We start from the raw sequence: 24,160 nt of genomic DNA, 5'->3' as shown, positions 1-24,160 counted from the left end.
CCTGGTCTGTGTGGCTCAGCTATTCACTGTGGGAATAGGGAAGCCAAAGGTGATGTTTTCAAAAACAAAAGATGTCATTATGTGATAAATATCAAGCCATGTTTTCAAATAGTGCCCCAAAGCTTTCTGCACAACTTTTCAGGGTCAATAATTCCTCTAAGTGCTGGAATTTTACAAATGACACTTAAAATAATAGGGATTATGAAAAGATTCAAGACATGGTTCTACATAGTACTGTTGTTGATATGTTCAGCCTAAGAAGAAATCAAATAATCTATTATAGTAAATATTAACTTTGGAGGGAAAAGAATGGTCCTCAGTCTACATAAGTATTAATTTTTATGACAAAAAAAAATGACATCCACTGCAACATCACTTATTTCTATCCCTACAATCACTCCTACTGCTGAAGTTTTTATCTACAACCTTGTTACCTCCAAGCTCAACCATTCCAACGCTTACCTCGCTGCCCTTCTGAGTTCAATCCTGCATAATCTATAACTCATCCAAAACTGCAACAGCAACGTATTTTGCCGTCCTATCACCCTTGTCCTTGCTAACCTCTTAGGCACCACAACACATCAAATTCAATTCCTTGTACTTATCTACAAGTCCCTCCACAGCCATATCCCTGCCTACCTCTGCAACCTCCTATCGCTTGATGTGCTTCTATGACTTTGGCGTTTTCTGCTTTTGCTTCAATCACAGAGCTTTTACCCATCTTGAACCACATTCTGGAAGCCCTAAACCCTCCACCTTGCTACCTCCTTGTTCAAATGCCTCCTCAAACTTGTGTCTTTAATTTCCTCCCATCAATGTTCAGTTTCAGGTCTATGAAGTGCTTTGGGCCATTTATTACACTAAAGGTGCCATTTAAGTGGAAGCTGTGGCTGCAATAATAACTTTGATGGACAAGAATCCTTCATTTGTCTACTTTAATGATAAACTTATGAATTAAGAAAAATGAAACCTTGCATATTAAGGGACAAACACATGAATGAATTATATCAATAAATGTTGAAGTCATGCAGGATAATGAGCAAAAATGTAAAAATAGTATTTCATCTTTTGACTTACCTGTACAAAACATGCCATCACCACTGTAACCCTCTTTACACATACATCGGTATGACCCATCTGTGTTCATGCATTCAGCAGTGGCGCTGCACTTATGGGTTCCATTTGAACACTCATCCACATCTTTGCAAATAAAATGATACATGGTCAATGAGAAAAGCATTCACAATAATGGACCGGAAATTGCGGTCAGAGGCTTCCCGCAGGCGAATCCCTCTGAACTGCAAGTAAAATCCGCACTTACCTGCTGCCTCCGGACCTACAAAGACTCGCGCTCCTGGGCCTCCAGGCGTACGCCTGCATAAAGGTGCACGGATACCAGGGGCGCATGCGTCCCCGAGATCACGCGGGCCGACTCAACCAATCAAAAAGGGGGATTCCCATTATGCTTATGGGGATTCCATTTACGTACAGAATCCCCATAAGCATATTAGAAATCCCCTAAAAAATACATTTTCACACAACCTAAATAAAAATAAATCATCACGTTTAAAATTAATTAAAAAAACAATTTAATTAAACATTTAAAAAAATTTAATTTTTTGAAAAATAAATGTAAACATTTTTCAAGGTGCCAAAAATAACCTAACCTAATTTTAAAGGTTTTTGAATGATTTAAATTTTTTTAATTTTAATATTTATTTAAACACTTACGCTGGTAAAAGAAGGCCCTATGCCTGCTTTTACCAGGCGTAAGAGCTTCGTGGGCATTCGCTGGGCAAATAGCCCAACTCTCCACCAGCGAATGTCCATTTTCTGCGCATGTGGATGATCTGTCAAGCTGAAACTTGACAAATTGCAAGTTCCGGGTTTTCGTGCATGCGGAAATCCAGAACTTGAGGGGCACTTATGACCACCTATGCACAACGTACACACAGTCATAGGCCTCGTAAATCCAGGCCAACTAAATGGTTTCACAATTCCTCCGACTACTTGCAGCATCCATTCTGATCAGTACATATTTCAGTCAAGATAATATTCAGCCCCATTTTGTCATCAAATGCAAAATTAATCTTTGGAGTGGTTTGATCTCATTTAGAATTGAGATTGAGCATTGAAGTTCAGTCTGGAGTTTTATAACAGTTTAAAGGTAAGGACCAGAACCAATTATGGTACTACCCCCTTGCATAACGGATATAAAAAACTTTGAAGCACCATGTTGCATGTTAATGCTATTAAAGTGTAATTGATCCATGATTGTAAAGATTTCATAAACTATAACACAATGAAGATACTATTTGAGGCAAGATGCCTGACTGTTCTATGCAGGGAAGCTTTCAATACCAAACATTTAAATTCTGTGCTAGGAACTAAGCTTAAAAACACCTCTAGTGGCCTCTAATGATCTGGAGCACCACTTGCGTCATTCTCTGTTCACTTCTAGTAGGGCTGTAGTGGCCTTTATATACACATAGGCGATATTCAAATGTAATTTAAAAAAAAAACAGGGACAGCTGTTAAGAAACTGAAAATTTGAAAGTCATCAAGCATGAGGAGATTTTCCCCCGTTTATTCATAATTAAATCTTTTTGTACTTTAACAAAAACATTCTTACCAGAACATTTGATGCCATTTCCTGACCAGCCCTCTGCACAGGCACACTTGAAGCGTCCTGGCGTATTTGTACATATAGCATTTCTGTCACAATTATGCGCACCAATCTCGCATTCGTTAATATCTGTAACAGAAAAAAAACCCAGTAAGAAAATATAAAATACAGTAAAAGGGTAAGGCAATGGATTGTGTTAAAGAGTATGGCCTAGAAATTCAGTTGGGCGCCGTTTGGGGCGCCAAGCTCGCCTGGGCGCCGGAATTACCGCTGCGAGCGGAGCCACTTGCGCCATCCCGATATTCAGTTTCTGCGCCCCAAACGGAAGCGGGCCGCTACTCGAGGCTCCCCGCGCCCCGCTTGGGGCGCTCACCCTGAATATCGCCGCGCTAAGGGCCACAGCGCCACACGCTGCGGCACGGCACGCTGCGGTACTGCAGGCCTTCCTCCCACTGTTAAGGGGGAGGTGCCTGCAACAGCACGATCCCCGCTCGCGAGTGCCGGCAAATGAGCCCGGCACCAAGGAGAAGCGCCGGGCTCTCGGGAAACAGCCGGCAATGCCGCCGGGGGGGGGGGGTTTAGGAGGCCGGGGACGGAGGTGCTGGCAGGCGGCCGCCAAAAAAGCGGCCGCCCTGCACCTCCACTTAACTTGCGCCACTACCGCCACAGGTAGGCCCTGTGAACCGGTCGCGATTTGCGACCGGCGTTAAAGAGGCGGGCGCGACCAAATATGGTGATCGGGGCGGGAGCGGGGCGCTGCGCACACCGATGACGTCATCGGTGGTGGCGCAGCGCTACAGGCTAACGCCGCCATTAGCGCCCCGCTAAATATCGCGGGAGGTGTGGCCAGTGGCGCTAAAGCCACTGAGTGCCCTCTTTGGGCGCTAACTGGTGGCGCAGCCCACTGAATTTCTAGGCCTATATACTTACCACTTAGTGGATGAAATCTTACATATAGTTTTAGATCCTACTTAGGTAAAGAGGTACTGCCTTTATGAAAAAGTTTTTACTTTTTTTATTTAGAGAGGGAGAAGAACGGTGAGCAGATAACAATTTTTGTCATGACACCATGAAGCAGTAATTCGGTTCAACAAGGTTTGTCATTGGCAAACTTTTTAGCATTTATTTACCAGCACACTTTTTCATGATGGTAATCTCCCTTTAAAATAATTTAGATTACATTTTCAAATGTACTTTAACAAACCAATAATGACAATAATGGAGTTAGCAGAAATAAATTTCTTAAAAAAAACACCTTAAAGCATTATTTTATGACTACTACTGTGTCTATTACTCTGAGCTTTGTTGCTATATATTCTACAGTTTTACTATACTTCATTATTAGTTTACTTTCTCCATGTTCTTTTCCTCCTTGTCTAAATAGCTACTTGCCTTCATGCAAGGAAAGATAAACAGGTCTCAGATTACTCTTGGACTTTCAGGTACAGAACATGTACAGGTAGACTATCCTTTATCCGAACTTCCGAAAACCGAAAGTTTTTTCGTTCAGCGTAAGTCGTGCGCATGACATGACCCGAGTGGCGCAAAACATGACAGGAGTGGTCCTCCGGGGCCCAGAACAAGAATTCCTGCAGATTGTCGACACACCGGCCTTCGCTCTCGATGTTAAGTGTGACTGAGGGAGCTCTGCCTTTCCCTGTGAGCAGGGCAGAGGGTCACAGAGTTCCCTCCTGGGTAGGAGATTGCAGGCCGAGCCGGGCAGTGTGAAGGAGGTACCGGGAGAGTGAACCCAACAATGCAGCGGCCTGTCCGATAGCTGCAGCGGCCCGTCCGATATTCTTTTCTCCCCCCACCCCCTGACCTGATTTGCAGGCCAGCTTAGCGTAGGAGTCAGCCGATATCCGGCTTTCCCACAACTGGTGGCAGCAGTCGAGCCCCAGACCCCCACTAAGTAAAGGAATTCAGATATGGAGCAGGGGGAGCTGTAAACAGACTGGGAGCGGCAGCACAGAGAAGCAGGAAGGGGAATGAGGCATGGAACAGTCGCAAGAGGTAGCCTGAACTTTTAAAATTTATATTAAATACAAATACTAATTACCAAATTAATTTAATGTTCAGAGTTTCCCAGCCTGAAATAATACCTTCTGAAATCCGAAAATTTCCGAAAACCGAAACACAGCTGGTCCCAAGGTTTTCGGATAAGGGATAGTCAACCTGTACAAGCAGTTTAAGAACAGGAAAAGGCCACTTTTCTCATCTTCCAGAACGGTCCCATTATTGTTAGTTGCTGGGTGAGGCATTTCAATCTTTCACGTCTATTTATCATTTGTACTAGTCAGCACTTAGGGCCTTATATCTACCACACTGAAGGGTTAGATCTGAGCCATGACCCCAAATTCATAAGTGTTTTTCACTTTTAAAATTAATCAATTGATTAATTACTCACTACTTTAAGTGGTAATTTCCTTCATAAGTTAAAACATATTCTCCAGTCACTTCTCTATGATGCGGCACTCCAGTGTACTGTACCATTTGACACAGATGAACTGTCAATTTCTTCAAGTGAAACCAAGCCATCAGCATGGCTGATCCTATATAACACTCAAACAGTGGTAATGAGGACCTAAATGCATTACCAAATCTCTCTATAAAAGCTACAAAATGGCAATGCTTATATATTGGTCCATTAATACGGATTTCAGGAATATGGCGGTCAGCAGCAGGCTCCTAGTATTTATGTTAAATTTACTTTCCATAGCCCGACAGCAGACTTGGGTCTACAAATCTGCCACTGGTCTGTGGAAAACAGATTTAACAGCGGAAGTACAGGTAGTTGACTCTCGGAATTTGAATTAAACGGTAACTAATATGAAAGTCCTTATAGTTAGTTACAGTTTTGAACTGGATCCAGCACAGTAAGTTCCAAATGACAAAACCACTTTAATTCTAATATTTTCTTGTTGTCAATGGATTTAGACAAAGCACATATCAATACTTCATTTTAAACAATGCAGCAATTGTTTCAGAAGCAGGTCTAAAATTCCTTTGGGACTAAAGATGGTGGCCTGGTAATTGGTATATTAAGAATACAAAATTCCTACATCTGTGGCCACAAACCCAAAAAATGCTCTGTGCTTTTTTGGTTGAAACCGCATCCTCAGAGGAAGTGTAATTCTACTTTGTGTAATTTAATGAAATAAGGATCCATTTCCAGAAAGTTTTATATTTCCCAACTCTGACCATGTTCTGTTAAGTATATACTGGAAGTAAGTTAATATTCTTTGTCCTGTATGACTGTTTCCAAATTTAAACATTGGTAAACATCCATGTCAAAGAAGCTATTTTAAACAGAAACTTTCTCTCTGTTATAGATTACAAAGGACAAGGAACAATGTTCAACGTGCAATCCTGATGTAATCGGAAGCTATGATTGGACTGCTACTTTGTAATACAGGTATCTATTATCCTGGTTTTGAGTATTTACTACTGCATTTTAGTTGTTTGAATGGATATACTATATATGTATTAAGTATGGCATTCCCAAGCACAATTTTTCACCATTAACTTGAAAGATAGACATGTTTATCCTGATAATCTACATCCTAGGGTACTTAAGGAAGTGGCCCTAGAAATAGTGATGCATTGCTGATCATCTTCCAACATTCGATGGAATCTGGAACAGTACCCATGGATTGGAGGGTAGCTAATGTTACCCCACTATTCAAAAAAGGTGGTAGAGAGAAAACGGGGAATTACAGACCAGTAAGCCTGACATTGGTAGTGGGGAAAATGCTAGAGTCCATTATAAAAGATGTAATAGCAGAGCACTTGGAAAACAGTGACAGGATCGGACAAAGTCAACATGGATTCACAAAAGGTAAATCGTGCTTGACTAATCTACTGGAATTTTTTGAGGATGTAACTGGTAAAATAGATAAGGGAGAACCAGTGGATGTGGTGTATCTGGACTTTCAGAAGGCCTTCGATAAGGTCCCGCATAAGAGATTAGCGTGTAAAGTTAAGCACATGGGATTGGGGGCAAGGTATTGACTTGGATAGAGAACTGGTTGGCAGACAGAAAGCAAAGAGTTGGAATAAACGGGTCTTTTTCCGAGTGGCAGGCAGTGACTAGTGGGGTACCGCAGGGATCGGTCCTTGGACCCCAGCTATTCACAATATATATATTAATGATCTAGACAAGGGAACTAGATGTAATATCTCCAAATTTGCAGATGACACAAAGCTGGGTGGGCGTGTGTGCTGTGAGGAGGATGTCGAGAAACTCCAGGATGATTTGGACATGTTGGGTGATTGGGCAGAAACATGGCAGATGCAATATAACGTGGATAAATGTGAGGTTGTCCACTTTGGTGGCAAAAACAGGAAGGCAGATTATTATCTAAATGGTTGGGATTGGGAGAAGGGGAAGTGCAACGAGACCTGGGTGTCCTTGTGCACCAGTCGCTGAAGGTAAGCATGCAGGTGCAGCAGGCGGTTAAGAAGGCAAATGGTATGTTGGCCTTTGTAGCGAGAGGGTTTGAGTACAGGAACAAGGATGTCTTGCTGCAGTTGTACAGGGCCTTGGTGAGACCACATCTTGAGTATTGCGTGAAGTTTTGGTCGCCTTATCTGAGGAAGGATGTTCTTGCCATGGAAGGAGTTCAGCGAAGATTCACCAGGCTGATACCTGGGATGGCAGGAATGACGTACGAGGAGAGATTGGGTCGATTGGGCTTGTACTCGCTGGAGTTTAGAAGAATGAGAGGTGATCTCATTGAAACTTATAAAATTCTGACAGGACTGGACAGACTAGATGCAGGAAGGATGTTCCCGATGGTTGGGGAGTCCAGAACCAAGGGACACAGTCTAAGGATAAAGGGTAGGCCATTTAGGACAGAAATGAGGAGGAATTTCTTCACCCAGAGGGTGGTGAACCTGTGGAACTCTCTACCACAGAAGGTGGTGGAGGCCAGTTCATTAAATATATTCAAGAAGGAGTTGGATATATTTCTTAAGGCTAAAGGGATCAAGGGGTATGGGGAGAAAGCAGGGACCGGGTACTGAATTTAGATGATTAGCCATGATCGCATTGAATGGCCGAGCAGGCTCGAGGGGCCGAATGGCGTACTCCTGCTCCTATCTTCTATGTTTCTTCTTATTAAAAGCAAAGCATTATCTTTTTAGAAATATCTCCCAAGTTCTCCTTTCAGTGATAAAATAATTGATAAAGGTATACAAGAAACAGCCACAGTCAGTCCATCACATTAGAAGAGGGTTAGCTCTTTCACAGCTTTGAAGGAGTGGGGTCTGACTTAGATGAATAGAAGAGGGGGAAAAAAAGCAAAAAAGTGCAACATTACTGCTCCTGACTATTCAGATGCTGCTTACTGGCCACTCACCTGGAACAGTAGAAATGTAGGCCATAGCGTGAAGAATTTATCCGGGTTTAACTATAGTGAACATATCACTGTACATGTCCGAATGTGTAACCCAACATTGATGCTCATATCTTGGTTTGGTATGGCTGCCTGGCTGAATTCAATCAGGATACACTTTTCATCACATATAGGAGGAAATTAGTCTTTTCAGGTATGGGTCCGAGGGAATCTTTATGGACAGAGCCAACAATGGCCTGTTCAAATGTGGTTTGTGTTTTTTTTTTAAACAGTAGGCTGTCTTCAGCGCAAATAATACTTAACTTGCTGTTAATACAATTGAAGTTATTAAAGTAATGAATAACTTATATTAATTGTCATGCAAACTTTAAACAGATAATTTGAAATAGTTAAGTAGCTTCCAACTATGTAGGTTACTTAAATAAAATTGAACTTAATACACCAACAGAAGCAGAAAACTCCAAACTGACAAGTTCAAAGGAAGAAATAGTTAGGTTAACAATGTAAAATTTGTGTCATCTTCACATGTTTCAATCCATAATTTGACGGGTAAATATATGTGGAAATCAAGGCTTTATTTATTTCATAACAAGGTCTACTTTATCTTCAGGTTAAAGCAGATGTAAAGCATCATGATTATACACATATTTTGTTTTTTTAATTATAATTTGTGGGAAAAAGTAGTACTATATGAGGGTTTGTGCTTTAATTTGTGGCAACTTTTATTGGTGAATTTTTGCACCTTTTAAGATGAAGGATATCAGTTCGGGGGAATAGAACACTCTCTTACCTTAGCAACCAGATTCAGGATCTAGCTCTCCAAGATCAGGTGTAGCACAGATACACATTAAAGTTTTATCCAGCCATGATCGCATTGAATGGCAGAACAGGTTCAAAAGACTGAATAGCCTTCCTATCCTTCACCAACAATGTGTCTCAACCCTATTCTACTGCAATGGCATGAAGTTTTACACTAGCAAATGTTATAGCATCTCATCTCTGAGTGAGACTACCAATTCAATGTCAAATTACACCGAATTATGGACAATTTTGTACTATCCAACATCCTTTTACGTAACCTTTACAGCTGGCAGAGGCTCAGAGGTAAAGAGGCAGCACTAACTCACTGCCCCACGTATTTTCACCTATGGTTGATACCTTAGTGGATAGTTCTGTACTGAATATAACTATCTGGTATAATGCGGCTATTCCCAGGCTGCTTCACAAATACCTGTCTTGACTTAATTTGCTTATTGTATTTTATACTGTATTCAGATTGCTCACTAAAAGAGATTTAGTTCCACTTTGGATCTGTAAGGCAGTATTCACAGTGCCACTGCTGAAGGTCATTGATTTGGGTTCACTTGCATTAATGATTTTGGGAGTGTTCTTGGATAGTAATAACAAGTCTGTGCATTGTAAAGTACACTGCACCATATATATCCATTGACACACTGTTCACATCTACAGTCTTCCATTAATGCCACAGCTTTCAGTGATTGTTTCAAAATTTAACAATGTAGTCTTCAATCTGTCCATTGTTATTCCGTTCTTGCATGCAGGGAACTTCTGGGGTCACACAAGCAGCAGAATCGTGGACAACCATGACGACACAAACATGAAGGTCACAGATGTTAACAGGCTCAAAATACTTAACTGCTTGGGGACACATTACAGGATGCAGCTTCAGCACGGGCTGATGTTACAACACCACAATGGGAGAGTAATCCATCCTGGGAAGCTTCAAACTGCAGATGCCGGTTTTTGACAGAGAAACATTAACACATCAGCTAAGTTTCATTATTCAATAAACCCATTTTGAAGTGGCAAGAGGCAGAGAATTTTGGCATTCTATAAACTTGGTACCTTTATGAAATTTGCCACTGCAGATCTGCAGGGCACCATGCAGAATATGATAATGAAGTTGCAAAGTGTTACAAGGACTGACCAGGCACAAAGTTGTGTAGAAATTCAAGCATCTGGTCTGATCAATCCATAAATTAGACGAAATTTGTCGTGGCCTTACACTGATAAGTGGCAACCAACATTAGGCACATAGATTTGTGAATAACTCGAGAGATTGTCCCAGTGATCAGTCTCCTCATTGAAACTGACACAGAGCAAGACATTTTCCTCTTCCCAGACAAGGGATGTTGCCCAACAGACTTTCCCTGAAAGAGATGCCAGAGAAAAGAGAGTAACAATGCACCAGTGCAGCCAGCTACAAAACAACTCACTGCAAACCCTGTGCATGTTTGTGACTCTTAACATTTTCTACTTGTGGTACAAGTAGAAGCAATGAGTTTTTGTCGATGGACCGGGCAATAAGTAAAGGAGAAATACTACTGAGCTTGTGAATTGCAAAAAATGTTTAAAATTTTAAGAATTCAGACTTGTGCACAAAATCTGTTCTAAAAACATTCTTTCACTAAATAAATATTCTCCTTATTTTTTGTCTTTAGAATTACATTCTAAGTTCCTCTTCATAATTTGTATTATTCTTGATAGGATGCCAGGCTATGTGGTGTTTCATAGTGTACAGGCCTATAGCAATCTTTGGAGAGTCCTTGCTGTAATGATGCATCTTTTTAATATTCTAGCTGAGCTCCCAATATATTGCTTAGGTTGAGTCAGAAAGTATGCTGGAGGATGGGGGCGTGCTGGTAGGTGGCAGAGAATTTGGAACTACATCTCGAAGACTTTTATCTAGAGGTAGTGAAGCAAGTTAAGAAATAGTGAAGCAAGTATGTTTTGATTGGTTCTTGGAAGATAATTAGCATTTCCCTTACCTACTGCAGCTGTGTAAACAAATCTTTATGTACAATGATTTTGAAATTATTTAGGTAAACAAACATATAAATAATGTTACAGTCTGAGGAAAGAAATGCTTTCCATACCACTGAGAAAAATAAACCTTTCTATAGACAATCATGGTTTTAAATTCTCAGCATAAACAAAATCAAGCACCCTAATGTTACCGGATAAATACGTAACATATTTTGTGTTTTTAACAAACTCCTCACTCCGCCATTTTATTGGTGGGGTTAACTTATTAAAGTAAATTGGTGAGCGCCTGTTTAAGTAGCAGAGAGTGCAATTTGATACAAGCATGTTAAAGTGTATCGGATAAAATCGTTTGCAGTCATTTCCAAATGTTTGCAATTGTTCAAAAAATGTAACTAGACCTTGCTTGCTAAACCATGATCACCTTAAGCATTGCCTTTCTGAAGAGCCAGGTAAGTAGAGCTTTCAGTAAATTACATTAGAAGTGTGGCATCATCAATTAATAGTGTTCTATTCGTATTAGAGTAGTAATTTGTTTTAAATGTAATCTAATTGGCTTCTTAAATTTAAAATAGTCAGAAATGTATACTGTGGTATTTTGTAGAGCAGGATCTATTTTTTCAACAACCTTATAAAATATAGGTTACTTATATGAAATAAATGCATACTGGAATTGTTTAGCTAGTTGCCAGGGTCACCACATTGGAATCAGGACTCCAATGTTTGGGACAGATAAGATCAATAAAAACACCTTTTGAAAAGAACAAATTGAAGTTAAAATGTTTTTTGAAACACTCATTTAAACAGGGATTTGTTATCAAATTACTTCAATATTTAGTTGTTTTAACTATGACACATTGTTCCTTTAATGGCAGGTTCAAGTTGGACTGAATAATGCCACAGTTAAATTCTGGAGCTTAACATTGGAAATTTAACTGGGCATGCTTCCTGCAGTTATTCCCTTCATAATGAGCTTAACTGGCTCTTAATGAGTCTTGCAGTAATCATTAGAGTTGGTCATTAGTTCAGTAGAAACGATGCCAAAAGCAAAATGCAAACTTCATTGTTTACTAGCCAATTTCTCACAATTATTAGTTAAATAAAATGTTTTTTTTATCCAATTATAATTTGAATGATTTATAGTCAATGCTGAATGACTTGGCAAAGGTACCTTAACTCATACATTAATGCTCTCATGTTCTGACTAGGAAACCGTGAAAAGTTCCATTGAGTCTTTTGGATTTGATCTTAAGCTTTCAAAGTCCCATAAATCACTATGAACATGGTTATGATTTAGGGTGTTGCCTTATCTGTCAAGACACTTCAGTGAACATACGTTACTTAAATTGAAAGGTTATATAGTTCATATAATGCCTCATACAAGGATCGTTGTAGAAGGGGTTCTTGTCTTCAAGATATGTGCTTCTTGCCAGTTGTCATAAAGCAAACACTATTTACTAACCTAATATTCCAGAATCATGACATCTAGTAACACCTTTTCAGATTTGGAAAAAAAAACTATTGCCAAACAGGATTTGTTAGTTTAAAGATAAGATTGTCTCTAATCTACCTGTTCAGTTTTTCCTGACAGCCACACTACTCTCCAATTACCATTCAGCAGAAATGATCATAGAATCAGCTGATGTTAACTCAAAATCTTCCATAGCATTTCCCCAACAATATTTTTTTAAATTATTTTCTAGGTTGTATTACAGCAAGTCCCAATGGGGAGGAAACAGCTGTTCATTTTTGGAATGAGCTCTTTCCTACTTGAAAATGTCACACTCAAACACATTTACAGTTATTTAGGTGGTTTAAGTTACATAGAACTATTTTCCATATAAATCCTTTAATAATTAAGACAATAAAACAACAATAAATTCCCAAAATAAAAATCATCACTATATGTGAAGTTAAGAATTGCAGTAAAATCCACCAGGTGGTGTTCTGCATTAACAGTAGCCAATTATCTCTATTCCCCCATCCATTACTGCCACTGCCCCAGACTGACTCTCTGATGGCTACCATATCCAGCTCTCCACAGGTATTTGCAGCAAGTCTCCTGCTCAATTACTTCTGCATAAGGCAGCCCCAATGTGACAACGGTTGGCTAGCTCCAGTAGGGTGGGTTGACGGTGACATCCACAAACAGAAAACAGCCTGGTTTGGGCGTTCATGTTTTTTGTCCCATGAAAATCATTTACGGATTGTGTGTTATTCTGGCAAATTCACCAAAGTCCATTATTTATGTGGGCTTAAAGAAAGACAGGAGAATAAAAATAAATTAGCATAAGCTTCACAGCAGAGTTCATAATGATCCCAGTATATTATGTCTTTGGATCCTTTGAGCACTTTTAAAACTCAAATGGAGTTAATTTAAGTGTTGAGAGTGCGGACAAGCACGGTCATGTTTTAGGATTTTTTGACCATTTTTCCTACAGATAAGATTTGGAAAGAGAGCTATTTTAAAATGTTGAATTTTTAATGTAAAATGTATTCACAAAGGTTTAGAACTAAAAATACAAAAAGTCAATCTGCAATGGAAGTTGTTTTCCCCAAAGGCTGTAAACAATAGGTAGACATAAAAGCTCCCATGGCACCTTCGAAGAAGAGTGGTGTTCTCTCTGTGTCCTAGCCAACATTTATCCATCAACCAACAAGCAACTAAAACAGCTTATATGGTCATTTACCTCATTTCTGGTTGCAAGACCTTGCTATGTGAAATTTGGCTGCCATATTTGCCTACATTAGTGACTGCACATTAATAGTACTTCATTGGCTGTGAAGTGCTTTGGGACACCCTGAAGATGTGATAGGTGCTATTTACATGGAAGCTTTTCCTCAATTCTATAACTTGTCTCAGAAATCAATAAACACACCCCATTGTGTTGGGAAGTCCCTGATCCCTCCAGTTGTGAACAGAGGGTGATTAAAAAAAGAAACAGAGGTAATCAGTCACGAAGGCAGTCAGGCCCAGCAAAGGCTGTGGGAAGGTTAGAATGAAGGATCGCAGTTAGGAGTTATCTTGCCTAAGTCAAGCAAGACGATCTACCATTGTGGTAAAACATGGTGTGTTCATTATTTTGTATTATGAGAAGACAAGTTTCACTGATTGAATTAAGTTTGCCTGATCTTAACTGTTACTCTATATATTCACTCACTGTGAAATAAAGCAGCTCAATGATTCCTACCCAGTCTCATCTTTTCAAGTGTTGTCATGGTCCACTTTTGAAGGGATTAAAGAAACACACATGCAGAAGACATGAACATCCAGTTCAAATCGTAAGGGGATACTATTGTTACAACTCTAGGTTATGCTATTGAATAATTAGATATTGGGCAGAATGGGCACATGCCTAAACACAAGACACTTAGATAACCTATGGGAGTAACTAGCACCACTGTACCTGAAAGAACATTAAGGCAAGACCCTAAACTTCTATACAGGCAAGACCCTAAACTTCTATACAGGCATGTACAAAGCTCCCCTTCTGATCATTTAAAATGGAAAGAGAGCTCTGCACATGCCTGTAAGCATGCAAAGTTCTCTCCTGGACAGAAGAATTCCACTTATCAGACAGCTGCAGTATAAATACACCCACAGACTCAAAGCAAAAAAGAGCCACAACACTAAGAATTTGTAACAGCTCAATATTTTGGCATCCAAACTACCTGAACATGGTGAAATGGAAATAAGTAGTTAGCTTAGTAGTTCCAAGCACAGCCTGAAAGAAAAATTAGCAAATCAAACCCCAGCAGACCAGGGCTAAATAGGCTTCTCATTATGACCCGAACTGTGTCATCTTAACCAGATTTCAGATCTAATATGCTTGGGCTTTCTTGCTAACAACCACATAAATTAGAAGCTGATGCTCTCACTTAAAATAGTTCAACTTCAGCTGGTGCACATCTGCTCCTCTCTTCTTCCATTTGCTCTTGTGGCTTTTTGACAATTGTAGAACACCACACTTTCTGATTTTGATCCATCCATGACAGTAAAGAGGTCTACTTCCAGGGCAAGCAAATTAGACAATGACGTACCCTGCATCCCAGTCTGGGCTACTATCTCTGGTTGTACCAAATCAATAAACTATTACCACCCCCCTATTGGAGGTATAGGTAGAACACAGTACTATCTCTGCAGCCTCCAATGGCTAGTCTTTTTTCTATATAAATACAATTCAGTCTCTGGCTCTAAGCTCTGTGTTTTTAACCATCTGAAAGGAGCATTGTTTCCTATTCTTGGGCACTTCATACATAAACATAATTTTTGGCCCATGATACTTTTTTCTTCAGTCTCCTGACCATGACATCATCTGCTAATGTCCCTCTGTTAGTCTGATAATGCTTTCAACATGTAATTGGAGTTGATCCACATTTCTAGTAACTCCAACATTGCATTAATGGTGACACAAAGTCTCAGCCAGTTAGTCATTCTAGATTCTTCACTATAATTATATTAGTATGGTATATTGTTGACTACTCTGTATGTATGTTCATGCAATCAATGTAGAATAGAGCATAGACTATGCCACTATTGAACAGGAAGGTGCCAGGTTAGGAAGACCTCCACCTCAACCTTGACAGATTGGGTTTGGAATGACTTAGGCTGCGATTTCACCAGCGGAGGAGCGATCGCGGCGGGAGAGGGGGTTGGTGGGTTCCGGTCCCACTCCCAGCTGCAGCTGCTCTGTAAAAAGGATTTTCCGTTAATAGGGTTTGTTAAGCCTGCCCTGTGGGGTTCTCGGCCAATTAAAAGGAAGCGGCTCTGATGACGTCATTTGATGACGCGTCATCAGCCGGTTTCCTTAAAGGGACCATGGCCGCATTCATTTTGACAGTTGTGCTGTCAGTGTTCTGCAGCATTGAGGTGCTGCAAACACTAACAAGCACTGCACAAAGGTGCACGGCTGCACTCAGGCTCTCGCATGACTCCCATATGCTGTTGGAGGGAGTCACAGCACGCAGGGAGGTTCTCTTCCCTTCCAAAGGCAGAAGAGACCTCCCCAGGACACCAACGCAGCCTGGTTGCACATTGCACAGGAGGGCAAAAGCAGGGATGCTGTCAGAAGGACCTGGCTGCAGTGGCGCAAACCTTTCAATGATCTCAGTAAATCACGAAACATTACTGCAAAGCCACACTCAACCTCATCCTGCTGTGCCACTCATCACATCCCCATAACTCTGCCTTCCCTACCCTACTCCTGTACATCCTTACTCACACCAACTTACCTTGCACCTCCACCCATCCCTCTCTATCTACGTTATCACTTCCCCATCTCACTAGCCACCCCTCACACTCATCCTAGTGCAATCATACCAACTAACAACACACAAGGGTAGGCACTTGAGTGTTTTATGCAATGTTGATGTAAATTTTCTGTTACTATGTTGTCAAACATTGAAATCTTTATTTTCAACACTTTGCCTTATTGTACAGATCTGTGCTCACCTTTGGAAGTGTCTTAGTGAGTTGCAGTGAATGGTGAGACATAACAGTATCCCCCGCAATGATGAAGAGTGTGAAAGGAATGGCTTGGTCATTGTAGGAATGCTTTATGGTGATGGTGTGGGGTGGTGTTAACCTGGCGCATTATGTGGCAGCCAGGGTGTACAGTGTCAAGTGAAGTAAATCTGGCCATGGTGATGCCATCGCTGGCCTCCCAGGCAGCAATGTGGTCGGGTGCTGATGCCCTGTGCAGCATCAGGTGATTGTGGAGAAGGTTGGTATTGTTGTTGGTGATGTTGGTGTTGGGGCTGATTGTGGAGGGATTCAGAGGACCAAGGTGAGATTTTTTGAAGGGCACCGATTTTGCTGGAATAGATGGCAGCTGAAGTTGAGATGGTGAGAGAGCTTGCTCCAAGGAGCTGACAGTGGAGAGAGAGTTTACTCCAAACACTTCCAAACTGCATACAGCTCAAAACTGTCTTCCAAGTCCTGAAGGCTCAAGCTTCTGACATTGGAAAGTGGCCAGCTGTGAAATGGTAGCTTTCATATCACTTGTGCAGCTGTCACTTATTCACAGCAATGGGGAAACATAGAGAACCCGACCTACTTACCTGACGTGATCTCTGAACAACGTGAACCCTGTTGAAAATGTGGTAAAATAGAAAAAGGCTAGCAAAGTAGTAGTAAATGAGCACTTAACAAGCAGTTAAGTATCTTAAATGCCTCCCCTGCCGTTTGGTGTCGGGTCTGTTCTAAAATCGCAGACCTGACACTTTGGAAACTTACATGGAGGCGGGTTTGCAGCGGGTTTCCAACCTGCTGTCAATCATTCCAATTTTGACAGCGGACCAACCTCCAAACCCGCACTCTGAGCGCCGGCAAAATTCAGCTCTTAGAGTGGTACATCTAAAAGAGTGCTGGCTCGAGGGTACCACCTCCATGCTGCTAGTTATTATCTTCCAACTATAAAATTGTCCATCGTAACAAAAACATTACTTCATTATACAGCACCAACCAGCAATTATTGGAGCTTCTCCCCAATACTGCAGCCTTTTGCCAGAGACCAAAATCATTTGTCATCAAGTGTATATTCTTCTTCATATCCAGTGTCAGTTTTCAGTAATGCAAAGAAAATTTCACACATGTTCCATGGCTTTACAGTGAACTATATAGTAAGTAACAATGCCTGTGCTCCACTTCAAAAGTTTAATGTACTATATGTCAATACACAAAGTAATGAGGGTGAAATTTGACTTGAGCAGAGACGCAAAGCGGGTGGCATTACATCTGCCGCCTGTTACATGCCCCGACTTCAATGAACTGAATATCGGGCAGGGCGCATAACTGCGGCAGTTGCAATATCGCCCATTTTGCGTCCCCGCCCTAGTCAAATTTCACCCACCCCCTCTCCTTCAGGCAAAGGAAAGATATGGCATGCCATGCCACACGCTCTTTCATAGACTGCATCCATACAGAAATACACTGCTATAAAAAGCCATTGAATTATTTCATACCATCCCTACTGGCAACATGCAGGGATTAGATGCAAGTCAGTTTTTGATTTTTTTGTAAAAAACTCCCTCTACATTTTTGCCTTGCTTACTCTGGGACATGTACAATCTATACTATGAGGGAAGCCTACTACTGGGCCTTTCCAATGCTGCATGTAAACCAGTTGCTAGGAGGCACAAGATCATCCCAGGATGATTCTCCCTTAGAGATGACCTCACCCTCTAGAAAGAAACAACTAGGTCTATGTTTTCTGAACATAATGCTGCTAGTAACCCACTGAAATGAATGGGTTACTGTTGGCATTACGATGGGAAAACCTAGGCTCTAAACTCTTTTCAGTAGTTCCCCACATTGAAGCAGTTGTAATTAGAAACTCAGTGCTTCAATGTACTTTCCCATTCTGTTGCCTGGCAGGTTACATTTTTAAACTCTTCCAGTATATCTTGGCAAAAATGACAGCCGATGCAATGGTTACCACCTTGTTAAATAACCCTGTTTAGTACCATGGAATATTCATATAGAGAAAAGTTGTTCAACTAGAAGTTATCAATATGTTGTAGGAATCATCGAATTCCTAACTAATAACTGAGGTCGACTCAGGAGATCAAACAAACAGGTCTTTAATGTAAGACTAAACGAGTTCGAACCGTTTGTTGAGATCGATACAGGAGAACCACGAAAACAGGTCTTAACAAGATGGAGGTTCCACGAGGAATGCCTGGGCAGTCACGTGGTTTGCGACGTGACGTCATCGCGTTTGCCCGCGCTCTTAAAGGGGCCATGCCCTGTACATACAAACACTATATACAAAACACAGTAATGTCTAACACAATTTTAACAGAGTGCTGAGAGTTGGGTGAGTCAGGGAGTCTTAACTGGTTGCTGAAATCAAACTTTTGTTTGTTTCACATTTACTGTGTACTGTTTACTGTTTAAAATCTAAATTTCCCAGCTTTAAGCAGGGTTAAAAAGGGATAAACAAGTCCTACAACTCAGAGCAGCTGAAGGCAGTTAACAAGGGAAACTGGAGTAATCTGGTTAACCTGGTTCTCCTGTAGCTGGGCTCAGCAAGTCTTTGTTTCAGGGCCTATAAAAACAGGCTTTGAAGTGCGATTTTGCACTGAGTGCGGTTTCAGCTGAGAGTTGGGTGAGTCAGTTTCAGCTGAGTTGGGTGAGTCAGGGAGTCAGGTGAGGCAAGGCCTCAGAGCTTCGGCGGGTGCTTCAGCGGTAGAGCGGGCCTACAAAGGACTCCAGAGACCAGGTAAGGCTTACTTTACTGGTGGTATTGAATTAATTTAATTTAAATTGATTAAAGGGGTAGGTCATGCCAGGAGAGCCCAGCCCCGTGATATGCTCCTCTTGCTCTATGTGGGAATTCAGGGACGCTGCCAGTGTCCCTGACCAACACGTGTGCCAGAAATGCATCCAGCTGCAGCTACTAACGGGCCATCTTGGGGCGCTGGAGCTGTGGGTGGATGGGTTGTGGAGCATTCACGATGCTGAGAGGGTCACGAATTACTCGTACAGTGAGTTGGTCACACCGCAGGGTAGGGCTGCACAGGCAGAAGGGAAATGGGTGACCACCAGGCGGAACAATAGAAGCAGGCAGGTAGTGCAGGGGACCCCTGTGGCCATCCCCCTTTCAACCAGGTATACCGCTTTGGATACTGTTGGGGGGGATGACTTATCAGGGGAAGGCAGCAGCAGCCAACTTCCTGGCACTGGGGGTGCTCCTGCTGCCCAGGAAGGGAGGAAAAAGAGTGGGAGAGCAATAGTGGTAGGGGATTCTATAGTAAAGGGAACAGATAGGCGTTTCTGTGGCCGTAGACGTGAATCCAGGATGGTTTGTTGCCTCCCTGGTGCCAGGGTCAAGGATGTCACTGAGCGGCTGCAGGGCATTCTGGAGGGGGAGGGCGAACAGCCAGAGGTCGTGGTCCACATTGGTACCAACGACATAGGTAAAAAGAGGGATGAGGTCCTGCAGCAAGAATTTAGGGAGCTAGGTAGAAGATTAAAGAGCAGGACCTCAAAGGTTGTAATCTCTGGATTACTCCCGGTGCCACGTGCTAGTGAGTATAGGAATAGGAAGATAGAACAGATGAATGCGTGGCTAAAGGGATGGTGCAGGAGGGAGGGCTTTAGTTTCCTGGATCACTGGGTCTGCTTCTGGGAAAGGTGGGACTTGTACAAGTCGGACGGTTTACACCTGAACCAGAGGGGGACCAATATCCTTGCGGGGAGGTTTGCTAGCACTGTTGGGGGGGGTTTAAACTAACTTGGCAGGGGGATGGGATACAGAGTGGAGCTATAGTAGGGGGTGATTTACAGCCAAATACGGAGGGAAAATCAAGTCAGCTGGGAAGGCAGAGCAAATATGTGAAGGCAAAAGGGAATATGGCAAGGCTGGAAGGCATTTATTTTAATGCAAGGAGTCTTGCAAGTAAGGTGGATGAACTGAAGTTGTTGTTGAACACATGGGAGTACGATATTGTTGCTATCACGGAGACATGGTTGAGGGAGGGTCAGGACCGGCAGCTCAATATTCCGGGGTATAGAATCTTCAGGCAAGACAGAGGGGGGTGTAAAAGGGGAGGGGGTGTTGCAATATTAATTAAGGAGTCAATTACTGCTGTAAGGAGGGATGATATATTAGCGGGTTCCTCTAATGAGGCCATATGGGTAGAACTTAAAAACAAAAAGGGGGCAAGCACTTTGCTGGGAGTGTACTATAGGCCCCCAAACAGTCAGGGGGAGATTGAGGAACAGATATGTAGGCAAATCTCAGAGAAGTGCGAAAATAATAGGGTAATAATAGTGGGGGATTTCAACTTCCCCAATATTAATTGGGAGAGTCAGAGTGGGAAAGGCTTAGAGGGTGCAGAATTCTTAAAGTGCATCCAGGAGAGCTTTTTGAGCCAACATGTAGAAAGTCCTACAAGAGAGGGGGCGGTACTGGACCTAATTCTAGTGAATGTAGCCGGGCAAGTGGTGGAAGTGTCAGTAGGAGAGCATTTTGGCGACAGTGACCATAATTCGGTGAGATTTAAGGTGGTCATGGAAAAAGACAAAGACGGCCCGGAAATAAGGGTTCTAAATTGGGGGAAGGCCGATTTTAATATGATAAGGCAGGATCTGGCCAAAGTGGACTGGGAGCAGCTACTTATAGGAAAATCCACATCAAAGCAGTGGGAGACTTTCAGAAGGGAAATAGAGAGAGTACAACGTCAACATGTCCCCGTAAAGGTCAAGGGTGGGACCAACAAGCAAAGGGAACCTTGGATGACAAGGGATATACAAAAATGCATTAGGAAAAAAAGGGGGGCTTTTGGCAGTTACAAAAGACTAAAGACGGAGGAAGCCCTAGAGGAGTATAAAAAGTGCAGGGGCATACTTAAAAAAGAAATTAGGAGAGCGAGGAGGGGCCATGAAATAACACTGGCGAGCAAAATAAAGGAAAATCCTAAGATGTTTTATAAGTATATTAAGGGCAAGAGGATAACCAGGGAAAGGGTAGGGCCCATTAGGGACCAAAGTGGCAATGTGTGTGTAGAGCCAGATGATGTAGGCGGGGTTTTTAATGAATTTTTTGCATCTGTGTTCACTATGGAGAAAGACGATGTAGACATAGAAATCGGGCAAGGGGACTGTGATATACTTGAACATATTAGCATCGAGAGGGAGGAGGTACTAGCGGTTTTAGCAGGCCAAAAAGTGGATACATCCCCAGGCCCGGACGAGATGTATCCCAGGCTGCTGTGTGAGGCAAAGGAGGAGATTGCAGGGGCTCTGACACAAATTTTCAGAACCTCTCTGGCCACAGGGGATGTACCAGAGGACTGGAGAACAGCTAACGTAGTACCATTATTCAAGAAGGGTAGCAGGGATAAATCAGGGAATTACAGGCCAGTGAGCCTAACATCTGTGATAGGGAAATTATTGGAAAAAATTCTGAGGGACAAAATTAGTCACCACTTGGAGAGGCAAGGATTAATCGGGGATAGTCAGCATAGCTTTGTCAAGGGTAAATCATGTCTGACCAATCTGATTGAATTTTTCGAGGGGGTGACTAGGTGTGTGGATGAGGGAAATGCTGTGGATGTGGTATACATGGACTTCAGTAAGGCTTTTGACAAAGTCCCGCATAGGAGACTGGTCAAGAAGGTAAGAGCCCATGGGATCCAGGGTGCCTTGGCACGTTGGATCCTAAACTGGCTGAGTGGCAGGAGGCAGAGGGTGATGGTCGAAGGTTGCTTTTGTGACTGGAGGCCTGTGTCCAGTGGGGTACCTCAGGGGTCGGTGCTGGGTCCCTTGCTGTTTGTGATTTACATAAATGATTTGGATGAGAATGTAAAAGGTATGATCAGTAAGTTCGCAGATGACACGAAAATTGGTGGGGTGGTAAATTGCGAGGAGGAAAGCCTCAGGCTACAGGACGATATAAATGGGTTGGTCAGATGGGCGGAAAAGTGGCAAATGGAATTTAACCCTGAAAAGTGCGAGGTGATGCATTTTGGACGGACAAATAAGGCAAGGGAATACACAATGAGTGGTAGGACCCTAGGAAGTACAGAGGGTCAGAGGGACCTTGGTGTACATGTACATAGATCCCTGAAGGCAGCGGAACAGGTAGATAAGGTGGTTAAAAAGGCATATGGGATACTTATATTCTATGCCTCGGCTAATGAAGGCAAGAGCAGGGAGGTTATGATGGAGCTGTACAAAACGCTGGTAAGGCCACAGCTGGAGTACTGTGTGCAGTTCTGGTCGCCTCACTATAGGAAGGATGTGATTGCTTTGGAGAGGGTGCAGAGAAGATTCACCAGGATGTTACCTGGGATGGAGCGCCTCAGCTATGAAGAAAGACTAAACAGGCTGGGGTTGTTTTCCTTGGAGCAAAGAAGGCTGAGGGGGGACCTGATTGAGGTGTACAAAATGATGAGGGGCATAGATAGGGTAGATAAAGAGGAACTTTTCCCCTTAGTAGGGGGGTCAATAACAAGGGGGCATAGATTCAGGGTAAGGGGCAGGAGGTTTAGAGGGGATTTGAGGAGGAACTTTTTCACCCAGAGGGTGGTTGGAGTCTGGAACTCACTGCCTGAAAGGGTGGTAGAGGCAGGAACCCTCACAACATTCAAGAAGCATTTGGATGAGCACTTGAAATGCCATTGCATACAAGGCTATGGACCAAATGCTGGAAAATGGGATTAGATTGGACAGGGCTTGATGGACGGCGCAGACACGATGGGCCGAAGGGCCTCTTTCTGTGCTGTATAACTCTATGACAATGGTACCGGCTTAGGCTGGTGTTAGAACATCGTTTAAGGGAATTATATACAGTTGCCCAGAGTCATTCAGTGGCTCCGCCACATGCGCCCCCCCAGAATTCGCTTTAACGGACAAAGTCAAGCGGAGAGGTGGTCTGATGAGCCGGTCAGAACGACTCCTGTACTCCTGAGACGGAGGCTGTTGGGCAGCTGCCGGTCTGGCGGGCGGTTGCACTTGGTCTGCTGTAACGGCGATGGGTGGCCGACCTCGTCTTGGCGGTTGTGCGGTCTCGACGGGGCGGTCGAGGTCCAGATGTGCTGGCTTTAAGCGATCGACCGAAATGTGGTCCGGTTTACCACCGACATCTACCGTGAAGGTTTTGTCCCCTGCCTCCAACACGCGGAAGGGACCAGTATATGGGGCCTTGAGTGGATCCCTATGAGCATCGTGGCGAATAAAGACGTACTCAGCCTTGTGAAGCTCCGGGGGAACGTGCGAACTCTGCAGCCCATGATGCGAAGTGGGCACCGGTGCGAAGCATCTGCCCACCTCCTGGTGACTAGTAAGCTGGTCAGACACGGACCATGGCTTCGTCGATGCTGGCAGGAAATCCCCCGGAACTCGCAGCAGCTGACCGTACACCAGCTCCGTTGATGAAGAGTGAAGGTCTTCCTTGGGGGCTGTGCGAAGGCCCAACAGGACCCACGGTAGCTTGTCTGCCCATCCAGCGTCCTGGAGGCTGGCCCTCAGGGCGGCTTTCAGTGATCGGTGGAAATGTTCACAGAGACCATTCGCCTGTGGGTGGTAGGCCGTGGTGCGGTGCAATTTGACACCGAGTCCTTGGGCCACTGCATTCCAGACTTTGGAGGAAAACTGCAGTCCTCTGTCGGAAGAAATATCTGTGGGCACTCCGAAACGGGCGACCCAGGTGGAAATGAACGCCCTGGCCACGTCCGCCGAAGTAGTGGATGACAGGGGAACCGCCTCCAGCCATCTGGTGGTGCGGTCAACCATGGTCAGGATGTGTGAAAAACCATGGGAGGGTGGGAGTGGTCCTACCAGGTCCACATTGACATGGTCAAAACATCGCTCCGGAACTGTGAAGGTGGCCAACGGAGCTTTGACGTGGCGCTGTACTTTGGCCTTTTGGCAGACCACGCAGGTGTT

At 43.1% G+C, this 24,160-nt stretch overlaps 1 protein-coding gene across 1 annotated transcript in view; it reads right to left on the bottom strand.

The window, feature by feature from the left end:
• Positions 1-24,160, bottom strand: part of LOC147097290 (fibrillin-1-like) — a 465,058-nt gene that overhangs the window by 94,326 nt on the left and 346,572 nt on the right. Inside the window, exons 32-33 of the mRNA XM_085972115.1 lie at positions 2,633-2,755; positions 1,078-1,200 (exon numbers count right to left, since the gene is read on the bottom strand). Of these exons, the coding sequence (XP_085828241.1) occupies positions 1,078-1,200; positions 2,633-2,755 (246 nt within the window). The remainder of the gene's footprint in view (positions 1-1,077; positions 1,201-2,632; positions 2,756-24,160) is intronic.

This window comes from Somniosus microcephalus, chromosome 32, assembly GCF_052327205.1.
Source record: "Somniosus microcephalus isolate GS21.2 chromosome 32, FLI_Smic_1.0, whole genome shotgun sequence".
NCBI classification, from domain to species: Eukaryota; Metazoa; Chordata; class Chondrichthyes; order Squaliformes; family Somniosidae; genus Somniosus; species Somniosus microcephalus.
The sequence above is the reverse complement of the archived record's forward strand: the minus strand, read 5'-3'. Positions and strand labels throughout refer to the sequence as shown.